Source organism: Lacerta agilis, chromosome 15 (assembly GCF_009819535.1).
Source record: "Lacerta agilis isolate rLacAgi1 chromosome 15, rLacAgi1.pri, whole genome shotgun sequence".
Taxonomy (NCBI): domain Eukaryota; kingdom Metazoa; phylum Chordata; class Lepidosauria; order Squamata; family Lacertidae; genus Lacerta; species Lacerta agilis.
This window is the reverse complement of record NC_046326.1, coordinates 12105164-12117201: the sequence shown is the minus strand read 5'-3', so window position 1 is coordinate 12117201 and position 12038 is coordinate 12105164. Positions and strand designations below refer to the sequence as shown.

The window sequence follows — 12038 nt, the reverse complement described above, 5'->3', positions numbered from 1 at the left end:
TTCCAGAAAGTAGGACTACTCACTCATATGATTTATTTACCCTCCTGATTTCCTATATGATTTGTTGTGTAATGAAGAGGATTCCAGTGTATAATCAAAATGTATTATTTGTGATGGTCTTGGGGTTGCATGTTGAGATGGTATAATGGAATTTATAATTAGTGAGAGATGTCCTACTCATTTCCTAAAACATGAGTCCAATGTATGTTCCACCACTTTTGTCAAGTTGCTAAATTTTACAGAATATTTTAACGTTTCATACTTAAATTGATGTGAAACAACAGTCAAGTGTCGGTGCTTGCATGTGTTGTCTGTCCTATGTGGTAGAAGATGACAAGCTGGAAAATAGCCTTAACCACATAACCTTTTCTTGGTTAAACTATGTATCTTCCGCTTCCAAATTATATCCCATTTCTCTATTCTGTACTCTATGTAGTTTAAGTGTATGAACCAATAAAGTAAAGACTGAAGGATATTTCTGCCAGAATGGTTATAATCACACTTACTAACACCACCTCTCTCCATTCTTTCTGTTCCCACTGCTGTCTAACTTCAAGTGAGTTCAGTAAGTATTAATATAATCTGCATGGTTTTGAATGCTGGCTAACCTGTTTTTAAGAGGTCTTAAAGCTTATTGATACTTATGAAAGCTTTATTCTTATAGTTACTGTATCTAGGAATTTCAGTTTTGATTGTAGGCTTTCTGTTCTGCAAATGGTTAGGTTTCTGTGCAATACGTTCATTTCAGTTTGGTACCAAGTAGTAGTGACACAGCAGATCACCCTTTCTGTTTCTGTGGTTGTGAATTAAGCTATGCAATTCTCTTGGTTTCTGATGATGTGCTAATACTTCAGGACTGGTGTGTGCTGACATAATACATTGTTCTTGCATAACGTAGGCTATATACAATAGACTACATTGCCAAATTAGCTATTTTCCCCCCTAAGAAGCTTTAATTATCTCCATATTTTAAAATTGAAATGATCTTCCATGTTTGCATTTAAAAAAGGATTTTACGGGGCTTAAGACTAATGCACATTTGAGTATGTTCTTTCTCACTTAACTGAAACACATTATTAAATAAATTCTAGGTATAGAAATCAAGTGCTTCTAACTATTCTAAATCTTTATCAAGCCTTCTCAATTTCCTATTTCAGTACCTGAGGCACCAGATCGACCTACTATTTCCACAGCATCAGAGACTTCTGTTTATGTCACTTGGATCCCACGTGCAAATGGTGGATCACCCATCACTGCCTTTAAAGTAGAATATAAACGCATGAACAGGAACAGTGAGTGGCTGGTTGCAGCTGATAACATCTCCCCTTCCAAACTTTCAGTGGAAGTTGGCAGTTTGGATCCAGGTATTAAAATGCATTTTTTGTTCAAGAGAGATCACAATCAGTATGATGCGTTTCTGCATTTGCGCTGTAGCCAAGTTAAAATCCTGTTAAACTATAAGATGCTGCTTTTAATGCCACCAATGCTGTATAAGATTCAGGGAAATTATCAGTCCTTGTGTCTTAGCTATCACAAACTTCTTTTTAGTCAAGCATCTGAACAGCATTTTCATAATAAGCATGAGAATAAGTCACTGACCAGCTTTTACTTTCCTAACTTGGTATAGAGAGCAGGCATGTGCTCACATCTTGCCATATCTTTCCTGGTGGGAAATAAAATCTCATCCAGTATTTGGCTAGATTGGATCTTTCTATCAGAAAGGGATGTCCAACATAATAAGTGAGAAAAGTAGTATAGGATAACCTTACAACAAGGGCCATTTGGATCTTTCTGTTCTATGTTTCTAGAATGCTGGGTTTTATCTTATCATCTAATGTTCAGTTCTCTCTTTTTTGCCATATGAAAGGAGCTGCATATAAGTTTCGTGTGATTGCTATTAATAACTACGGGGAGAGCCCACGAAGTTCTGCCTCTCGGCCTTATCAGGTAGCTGGCTTTACCAATCGGTTTTCCAACCGACCCGTCACAGGACCTCACATTGCTTACACTGAGGCGGTCAGCGACACTCAGATCATGTTAAAGTGGACTGTAAGTATCAGTTTATTGTCATTCTCTGGGAGGAATGCTTTATGTTGCAGGAAAGATATGTGCAGCATGAAAAAAATGATTTTGCTTGCATCTTGCGTTAGATCAAATGTCTGTTCTGTACAGGAACAAATCAGTGGATTATACTAAACTGACCTTTTGGGAACCAAAAGTTGTATATGAAAAGCAGTGAGCACATGAAATGCACAGTATAAATGCTGAGTATGTGAAGTCAGTATTAGCAACCAGTATTGCACTCAGGAAAATGCCTTGGTGAACATGTACTCTTAAAAACAGGTACTCTTAAAAAGTATCTGAAGAAGTGTGCATGCACACGAAAACTCATACCAAGAACAAACTTAGTTGGTCTCTAAGGTGCTACTGGAAGGATTTTTTTATTTTTTATTTTGTTTTGACTGTGGCAGACCAACACGGCTACCTACCTGTAATCTTAAAAACTTGCATCAAAACATAATATAGATAGTAGCTCTGTAGGGAGGCTGTTCCACATAGTGGGTGCTACCGTCACAACAGCCCTTTTCCTAGTGGTCTGGAGGCTGGAAGGATGCATAGGAAGCTCATCTTCTGATCTCATTGCATGGACAGGTCTATATGGGAAGAAGCATTCCTTTGTGTAACCCGGCTCCAAGTTGTTATAAGGTTTTATAAATTGCAGTAGACCCTTAAACTTTGTTTAATAGCAAATTGAAAGCCAGTGCAGTTTCTTCTAGTGGGATGTTACATGCCCACAGTATGGTGCTCCACTGAGCAACCAAGTTACCACATTGTATACCAGCTGCAACTTCCGAAACAGTCATCAGAGCAGCCCCACATTGAATACATTATATTACTGCAATCTCAAAATTTCCAAGGCATGGGTCACTGGCTTAGGCTGTGTCTTTCTAAGAACAGTCATAGCTGACATACCAGCCAGAGCTATAAAAAGGCATTCATAGCCATGGAGCCTACTTGAGTCGCCAGTGACAATGATAGATCCAGGTATACCCCAGAATAGATACCTATTCCTTCAGACAAATGCAGCCCCACCCCAAACATGCAACTCTCCTATTTCCCAGAACCAGGAGCCACTTACCCACAGGGCCTCAGCTTTAGTTTATTGATCCTCATCCAGCCCACTACTGCATCCAGGCACTGATCCGGGACCTAAACAGTTACACTTGATTCAGATATTACAGAGAAATGGAGCACAGTATCATCAGCATACTGAGGACGCAGTGTGCCAAATAGCCTAATGACCTCTCCCAACAGCTTCATGCATAGATGTTAAATACCAGATGCAACTGTTAGGGGCCTGAGGAACAGTTACCCAGTGCCACACACTGAATTTGACTCCACAGGTAGAACAGTGCATCCCACACCCAAGTCAAGGAGTCAATTTAGGCGGATACCATATAGCTGAAAATATCAAAGGGTTGTGTAAAGGCAACAGGGTCACATTACTCTTGCCCTTCTCCTGATAAAGTTCATCCCTCAAGGTGACCAAAGCTAATTTGGTCTGAACCCAGAATGGAATGGTTCCAGATTTTAAACCTTTAAACAATAATGAGAGTATAGCTTTAGCTAAAATTCTAGAACTGTATTCTAGAATACTTCTCACTGTTTTAAAGTCCACTTTATTTCCGTTGTCTCTTCCCACATTACATTAACATTGTCTTTCAGCCTCCGCCCCAGGAAAATATATCCCTTGTTTACTGTAGTTCTGGAATTTCAGTTGTTTTAATATTTCTTTTCTAGTATACCACTTCAAGCAACAACAACACACCCATCCAAGGATTTTATATTTATTACCGGCCAACAGATAGTGACAATGATAGTGATTACAAGAGGGATGTTGTGGAAGGTAAGATACATTACTCTGATTATGCAAGGAATTGCTCCAATTACAGTTCTTCTTATTCCCCCTCCAGAGCATCAACCCAAATGCTGTTCTAATGTAAAGCAAACATAACAAAGATATCACAAAAAAGACATCACAGAAATAGACAACTCTCTACTATAGACTAAGGGACTGTGCTCTTTGTAATATTTAAGAAAGCCAAAGTGTAACGGTGGGGGTGGGGTTGAGAACCCTTTCTGATTCCTGTGAACTAGAGTTGAGGCACTAGAATAAACATGTTTTCATTCAGTGTCTTGTACCAGGTGGTCAGTAGCTTCTCTGCTAGAGGAACTTTCACTAGTACACTCCAGAATTGCATTTGCTTCTGTTGCAGCCACACCAAAGTAATGTTTAATAGTTATTTGTAACAAACATCTCTTCCTCCCTGTGTCACTATCTGCCAGATCTTGAACCCTTGTCACAGAAATTGCAGAGGGACTATATTTGTGGAGCATTAGTTCTCATAATAAATTTCGCACATGATCTATAAATCTCTTTTTGGTCTAACAGGATTGTGTGGAAGCTATTCATGTGAATGAATGATCCTTCACTTTTTAAATTCAGTGACCCATTACAATAAAGATGCCTTGTTGTTAACTTTTAGGTTACAAATTTGAGATAAGCTGCAAAATTTTCTATACTGCAATTGTTCCTTTATTCAATTCAAGTGTTAAATCTCTTAACATGTGCTTGAAGCTGGAAAAAGAACTGGCTTTTTAGATTTATTTTCATAACACTAATATATAAGCAGCTGATTTTATTGGAAGGATTTTGGTCCATTTGTAGGTCTTAATTTTATGAGCTGTACAGTGGGAAAGTATATAAACCAAATTACATTCATTAACGCAGGAACAGGCATTTGGTTGAGCACTGACAACTACAGAATTCCTCTGATAACACCTGTTAGTGCATCTATGAGCTCTTAAAAATTATTTTATGTAAGATTAAACCTGTTCTCACAATTGCATAGAATGGCTATGGCTGCCACAAGTTGCCATGCTTGAATCTATTACTATATTAATATTGCTCTACAGTGCTACAGGGCTGCTAAACGCCTGTGTAATGAGTATAGTTAACTGAGAGGTTAAGCTATTACCTTGGAAGAAGTTCAGTGTTTCACTTGTAGCCTTTCTGGTACACAGAATCTGTGTTTATAAATGTTTAAGTGAGCTCCACTATGCTGTGAAATTTGCTTGTTCCTGATTTTCAGGTTTATGCATTCTGAAATCTTAGTGGAAGCCTGAAACCACTAGCAGCTGCTCTGCTGTGCCAAAGCTTGAACAGAAATTTGCACAGTGGTGGAAATGTTATACATCAAACTCTTCTTTACTACATTGTTGTTGTTGTTCAGTCGTTCAGTCGTGTCCGACTCTTCGTGACCCCATGGACCAGAGTACGCCAGGCACGCCTATCCTTCACTGCCTCTCGCAGTTTGGCCAAACTCATGTTAGTAGCTTCAAGAACACTGTCCAACCATCTCACCCTCTGTCGTCCCCTTCTCCTTGTGCCCTCCATCTTTCCCAACATCAGGGTCTTTTCTAGGGATTCTTCTCTTCTCATGAGGTGGCCAAAGTACTGGAGCCTCAACTTCAGGATCTGTCCTTCTAGTGAGTACTCAGGGCTGATTTCTTTGAGAATGGATAGGTTTGATCTTCTTGCAGTCCACGGGACTCTCAAGAGTCTCCTCCAGCACCATAATTCAAAAGCATCAATTCTACGGCGATCAGCCTTCTTTATGGTCCAGCTCTCACTTCCGTACATTACTACTGGGAAAACCATAGCTTTAACTATACGGACTTTTGTCGGCAAGGTGATGTCTTTGCTTTTTAAGATGCTGTCTAGGTTTGTCATTGCTTTTCTCCCAAGAAGCAGGCGTCTTCTGATTTCGTGACTGCTGTCACCATCTGCAGTGATCATGGAACCCAAGAAAGTGAAATCTCTCACTGCCTCCATTTCTTCCCCTTCTATTTGCCAGGAGGTGATGGGACCAGTGGCCATGATCTTAGTTTTTTTGATGTTGAGCTTCAGACCATATTTTGCGCTCTCTTCTTTCACCCTCATTAAAAGGTTCTTCAATTCTTCCTCACTTTCTGCCATCAAGGTAGTATCATCAGCATATCTGAGGTTGTTGATATTTTTTCCGGCAATCTTAATTCCGGTTGGGGATTCATCCAGTCCAGCCTTTCGCATGATGTATTCTGCATATAAGTTAAATAAGCAGGGAGACAATATACAGCCTTGTCGTACTCCTTTCCCAATTTTGAACCAATCAGTTGTTCCATATCCAGTTCTTTACTACATTATATAGCCACAACTACTTACTGATTTAAATATTCAAATTAGCCTCAGTTATGTGGGAAAATATAGAGAGAGGAATCTCTTGTGCATGCCTTTTGGATCACTGCAGCTGCATTGTATTTTTCTTTCTCTTTCTTGTAACTTTCATAAGTAAATTTCGACACAGGATTTTCAGTTCCAAACACTCAATAGTAAAGCTTTTGCAATGGTTGTGACTTCATTGTAGCCCAAGGTTTCATTTCATGATCAGTCTTGTCTTTCTGAGATTGTCTCAAAACTTTGATGCCTTTTCTGTATATGTTGCCACATGCTAGCTTGATTTTATTTTTAAAGTTCCTGATGTTTGCATTTGGTTATTCATTACATAGTCAGTAGTTTTCTGTCTTTCTGCTTGTTCAGCAAAAGCACCACCAAACCTGCTGTTGTCTCCTATGCTGAAATTTTGCATTCCATACTTGGTTCATGGAGATAGTGTCAAAAACTCAAGTGCATTCAGATAGCAGTTGCTTACATTTTTCTTGCTTCAATATATGGGAACAGAGTTAAAATATTTGTACTGATTCCAGTTCTAGTAAACGTTTGAAGGGAAAATCTAAAGCCTGATGTAATTACTAAAAGGATGCTTGAGGTATAATGAGAAGATGGAGCTTAGATAGATTTGGAAAACTGAGTTCCTGGGGGAAAGCTATTCTGCTGCTTCAGCCTGCATTCATTTTTGAGGATATAAGCTGCAAACATAAATGAACTAAGATTTGTTTGAAACAGCCACCTCTAAGGCTCTTCAGCAAAGCAGTTAAACACACAGACTTTCAGATATTGGCAGGCTGTATTGTACAACAGTGCTGTTCTCTTGTCGGTTCAGTCTTTCAGTAGGGACTGTAGCTGTATATGCATGTGATTTACACCTGGAGTGTGATTTTGAGGGGAAGCAGAATTACACTGGCTGACTCAAGCTCTTTGCATTGAAGCAAAGGTGAGAATTAGGTGTCTGCGCATGTATATGTCTGGAGCCTTCCATGCAGTTGAGATCCATGATAGATCAATGTTTCAGGTGGTGCCAAAGCATCTGTGCACTTAAAGCCCCATTCTCACCTTTGTCGGACTGTATGTGGTGATCAAGGGAAGCACCAACTGAAGCGATCCTGCTTTACTTCCACCTTTCTAAGTGGAGCAAAGAAGAGCATTGGGTTATTGTGTAAATAGCACCCCTCCTTGGGTGCTGTTGAAATACAGTAGCATCTTGATACTATTCTTCCCTGTGAGGGTTGTAGCTTATAGATCTGTCTGTGTTCTAGGTGGAAGTAGTTTCAGCAGAAATAGACCATGATGTCAACATTTAAGAAGCATTAGACGTATCTAAACCATCTTAATTATAATATACTGGGTTCCTCTTTATTAAAACTTGTCATAAGGGTGAGCATACAGACTGAAAGTGATTTATGAGTACGCAGAAAACACCAGGTGGTGTCTAAATGAAAAAATTGACTTTCAGCCAGACACAGTACAATCATTCTCTTAAATGAACTTGTTTGGATTAGAATTTCCAATGCTGAATATCAAAGGCCTTCTTACTTCATATATTTTCATAGTACATAAAAATTGTCTGCAGCTTGTGCTAGTCATGCTGTTAGTAAACTACTTACGCTTTCCTCAGGTTCTCTGGAGTATGTTCTTAGACTTAAGTATAGAATTGAGTGGCTTCAAGTCTTTTGTGATCTCTTCACTTTTCTGCCTTTAAAAAGACACATGTACTCTAAGGTGGCTAGCAAAATGTTACTCCTTTTATCATATGATTTGTTGTATCAACAGAAGACCTACAAACAAAAGTACAGTTTCTCTTTCTACCGGGCTCCTATCCCATGCTTTATTTTTTTAAAAATGAATTCTTAATAGCATGGTGGAAAGTGTTGTGGGAAAACCCCACCTAAGATCTGTTGCACAGCTGAGTCCTTTACTCACTATCAAAATGACAAGTGACACCCAATAATTCTCTAAAAGCAAATTTAATTTCTTACTTGAGCAGGAAAGATAACAGAAAGCTATCAGAAAAGTGATCAGAGGCTGAACCCTTATCTCTGTTTGCATACAGTTTTTATACATATAGGTTAGACATGCAAGACACCCAATAATACAATCTTGTGTGTGATAGTGCCACCTTAACTGCATAGACAGATGCTTCCACATTTTAGCTAGCTAGGCATTTTTTCTGTTTATTCCATTTAAATGTCATGGCCTAGCATGTTCCTAAAACTTCCCTTTACACACCCTCTTATGGTTTGCTTTTTCTCTGTTCCTCTTTTAAGCTTGCATTTCAGCATGATTACAATGAGAATACATAATTATGGTGTCAGCCTGCAACAAGATGGTGTTAGTCTTGCTTAAGCTATAACAAAGGTGGTGGTTCATGTTACTCCTTGTATCATATTGTGATTAGTTGTATCAACAGCAAGACCTACAGTCAAAAGTACAGTGTCTCTTTCTACCAGGCTCCTATTGCATGCTTTAAAAAAAAGTCAGATCTTAATTGCATGGTGGAAGATCATAAAAAATGAGGCTTAGATGAATCTCTTTAAGAAAGACATTCTATGATCATAGCATGTTGTGATCCATAGCTGTGCATGCAAAGGCAGTGGCATACTGCTATGTATTGGTCAAATTCCAAAGTTTAAAACAACCACTTTCTGCCAGATATTTCTTATTGCGCTTTTATTTACATGTTTGATTCAGACTTTGCCCTTAGGGATTTATGTTAAATAGATGCTACATTCCATCTTTGAGACAAACATGTTCAGGAAGGTTGTAGACATTTTATTAGTAGTAAATTACATTCTTCTTGTATGCTTATTTGTGTATGTTAAGACTGATTTTGGCCTGCTACCTTAGCTCATGATTGCAATGTGCCATTTATTTTTTACCTGTTGTCCTCAAATTGTAAGGACAATACAATTTTTAGCTCAGTTTAAAGGTAAAGAGACCGCTGACAATTAAGTCCAGTCGTGAACAACTCTGGGGTAGCAGCACTCATCTCACAGGCTGAAGGAGCCAGCATTTGTTCACTTCCGCAGACAGTTTTTGTTGGTCATGTGGCCAGCATGACTAAGCTGCTTCTGTCAAAACCAGAACAGCTCACTGAAACACCATTTACCTTCCCACTGGAGCAGTACCTATTTATCTACTTGCACTGCTTGCTTTTGAACTGCTTGGTTGGCAGGAGCTGGGACCAAACAACGGGAGCTCACCCTGTCGTGCGGATTTGAACCGCCGACCTTTTGATCGGCCAGCCCAAGTGGCACGTTGGTTTAACCCACAGCGCCACCCGCGTCCCTTTAGCTCAGTTTATATTTTCCAAATTGTGAAACAAACATACTACATGATTAATGTCAAGCAAAGAGAACACCTGTCTATATGTTTTTCTTTCTTTCTAGGCACAAAGCAGTGGCACTTGATAAGTCACCTGCAACCTGAAACATCTTATGATATTAAAATGCAGTGCTACAATGAAGGAGGTGAAAGTGACTACAGCAATGTGATGATCTGTGAGACCAAAGGTGAGAAGGAGCTGTTATTTTTCTTCTGTCACTAAACTAATAGCCATATATTTGCTGTTCCCTAATATTCATACTTATGTAATAATTCATTTCTTTTCAAATGTTTTTCACAATGTTTCAGATGTTTTAGTTAGTTTATTGACTTCATGAAAATAAATATTCCATTCAGCACACTATAATCCAATATGGGCTTTTAGAAATCACATGCTACCATCAAAACCAAACCTCAGTGCTTGAGAGAGCTTCTCATCTAGCGCATAACTTTATCTCAAGCTAATGCTCTTGCTTGTTATTGCTGTAAACAAAACAATGGCTTCAGTTTCTGGGTTCAGAAAGACGCGTAGGATTTATCATCAGCTACCCAATACCCTGTTGTTCAATAAATAATTTATTTCTTTTAAAGCAAACTGTGTTTGAAACTATGATCAGTTTTAAAATATAAAATTTTGATATACTAGTAGGGGTAGAAGAAGGATCTTTAATCAATTTTACACACACCTATCCCCGAATATATATTGGTATGTGTTCATTTCAAGCCATCCATAAGCATTGGTATTTGACAACAAAAATGGGCCCATTATCTTTTTTTTTTTGTCAATTACTTTACATGCCCTTTACATTCTGGTAATTTTCATGATTCCTATGTGTGAAAGTATGAAAGAAGCTAAAGCAGTGACACGTGAGGACTTGAGGGTAAACAAATTCCAAAACAAATATATATTATCAAGTAACTTATGATCAAAAATGTTCCACCATCATATTTTATGCCATTTTGGATTGCAGTAGTTGCAGCTCTTGATTGACTTATAGAATTAATAACACTTCTGTAGACTTGCTATTTTAAATGTGTGTTTTATCTTCTACTCCCCTCCCTCCATATTAGTGAAGCGCACACCTGGAGCATCAGAATATCCAGTGAAGGACCTTAGCACCCCACCAAATTCTCCTGATCGTGGAGTTGGGAGTAATGCTGGTCAACCAAATGGTCCCGTCCGAAGCAGTGACATGTTATACCTGATTGTGGGCTGTGTCCTTGGAGTGATGGTGCTTATTCTGATAGCCTTCATTGCTATGTGCTTGTGGAAGAATCGCCAGCAAATTGCCATGCAGAGTAGGTTAATTCTAATATTCTTCATGTCCTCTGCTGGACCAACCTAATGAAACAATATTGCTGCCAAGTAACATTTACTGTGAATTTCAGTTGCTGTTATGATCACCACTGAATAACGGAGGGGAACAAATTTGAAAAAAGTGCTTTATTCTTCTTATGAAACATAGAGATTAGAGCAGGGGTAGGCAACCTAAGGCCCATAGGCCGGATGCAGCCCAAACGCCTTCTCAATCCGGCCTGTGGACGGTCTGGGAACCAGCGTGTTTTTACATGAGTAGAATGTGTGCTTTTATTTAAAATGCATCTCTGGGTTATTTGTGGGGCATAGGAATTTGTTCATTTCCCCCCCTTCAAAATATAGTCTGGCCCACCATGTGATTTGAGGGGCGGTGGACCGGCCTACGGCTGAAAAAGGTTGCTGACCCCTGGATTAAAGCCTAACTCTGTGCCTTCACTTTCCACTCCAACTTAGCTGTAAGGTCCTTGTGTTACTCACGAGTAACGAGGCAGAAACTCCGGCATGTCTTTTATCAGATTTATTGCGCAAACTATTTACAGTGCAGAGCAAACAAGTTCATGACCATCTCAGTCACTCGCAGAATCCGGGAATGGCCCCTTCCGGCTATGTCCCCAACATAAGAATTTCGGAACCCCGAGTCTCCCCCTCCTCTCTTTGCATTTCACCCCTCTGTGCAAGTGGGGCGACGGAAATGGCATACCTCCCTTCTGGTCAGCCAGACGAGAAGAGGCGCCAGGGCTCTCCACAGCGTCTCCAAGCCCCACCCGGCTGCCCATTTCCCATTCCTCCCCACTAGAGGCGTTGCTGCTTCCCTTGCTGGAAGAAGTATTGCTGTCCAGGAGGCGTCAGGGCTCTCTGTACTCTGGCAGAGCCTCAGCCCCCCTCCCACTGCCCGATGGCAGTTCTCTCACATTAGCAATAGAAATGTATTCTAGGAGAACTTTATATTTTCACTTTCAAAGGATATTGGTAGATATAGTTAATGGGCAACATATATAGTTACAGTCGTCTTTGAAATCTTCTGCTGGGAAAGGGAGATGCTTTCTGTTCCTACATTTTTTTGTATTCTAAATGTTCATGAGGTATAGCAATTGTGTCTTGGTCTGGGGAAAATGTGAG

At 39.5% G+C, this 12038-nt stretch overlaps 1 protein-coding gene across 3 annotated transcripts in view; it reads left to right on the top strand.

Annotated features, from left to right (window-relative positions):
- Nucleotides 1–12038, top strand: part of CDON (cell adhesion associated, oncogene regulated) — a 57035-nt gene that overhangs the window by 34218 nt on the left and 10779 nt on the right. For 2 of the 3 annotated variants that reach the window (XM_033171835.1, XM_033171836.1), the window contains exons 12-16: nucleotides 1158–1364; nucleotides 1868–2049; nucleotides 3802–3907; nucleotides 9667–9789; nucleotides 10673–10900. In XM_033171835.1, the coding sequence (XP_033027726.1) occupies nucleotides 1158–1364; nucleotides 1868–2049; nucleotides 3802–3907; nucleotides 9667–9789; nucleotides 10673–10900 (846 nt within the window). The remainder of the gene's footprint in view (nucleotides 1–1157; nucleotides 1365–1867; nucleotides 2050–3801; nucleotides 3908–9666; nucleotides 9790–10672; nucleotides 10901–12038) is intronic. The other variant, XM_033171837.1, reaches the window with a different exon arrangement.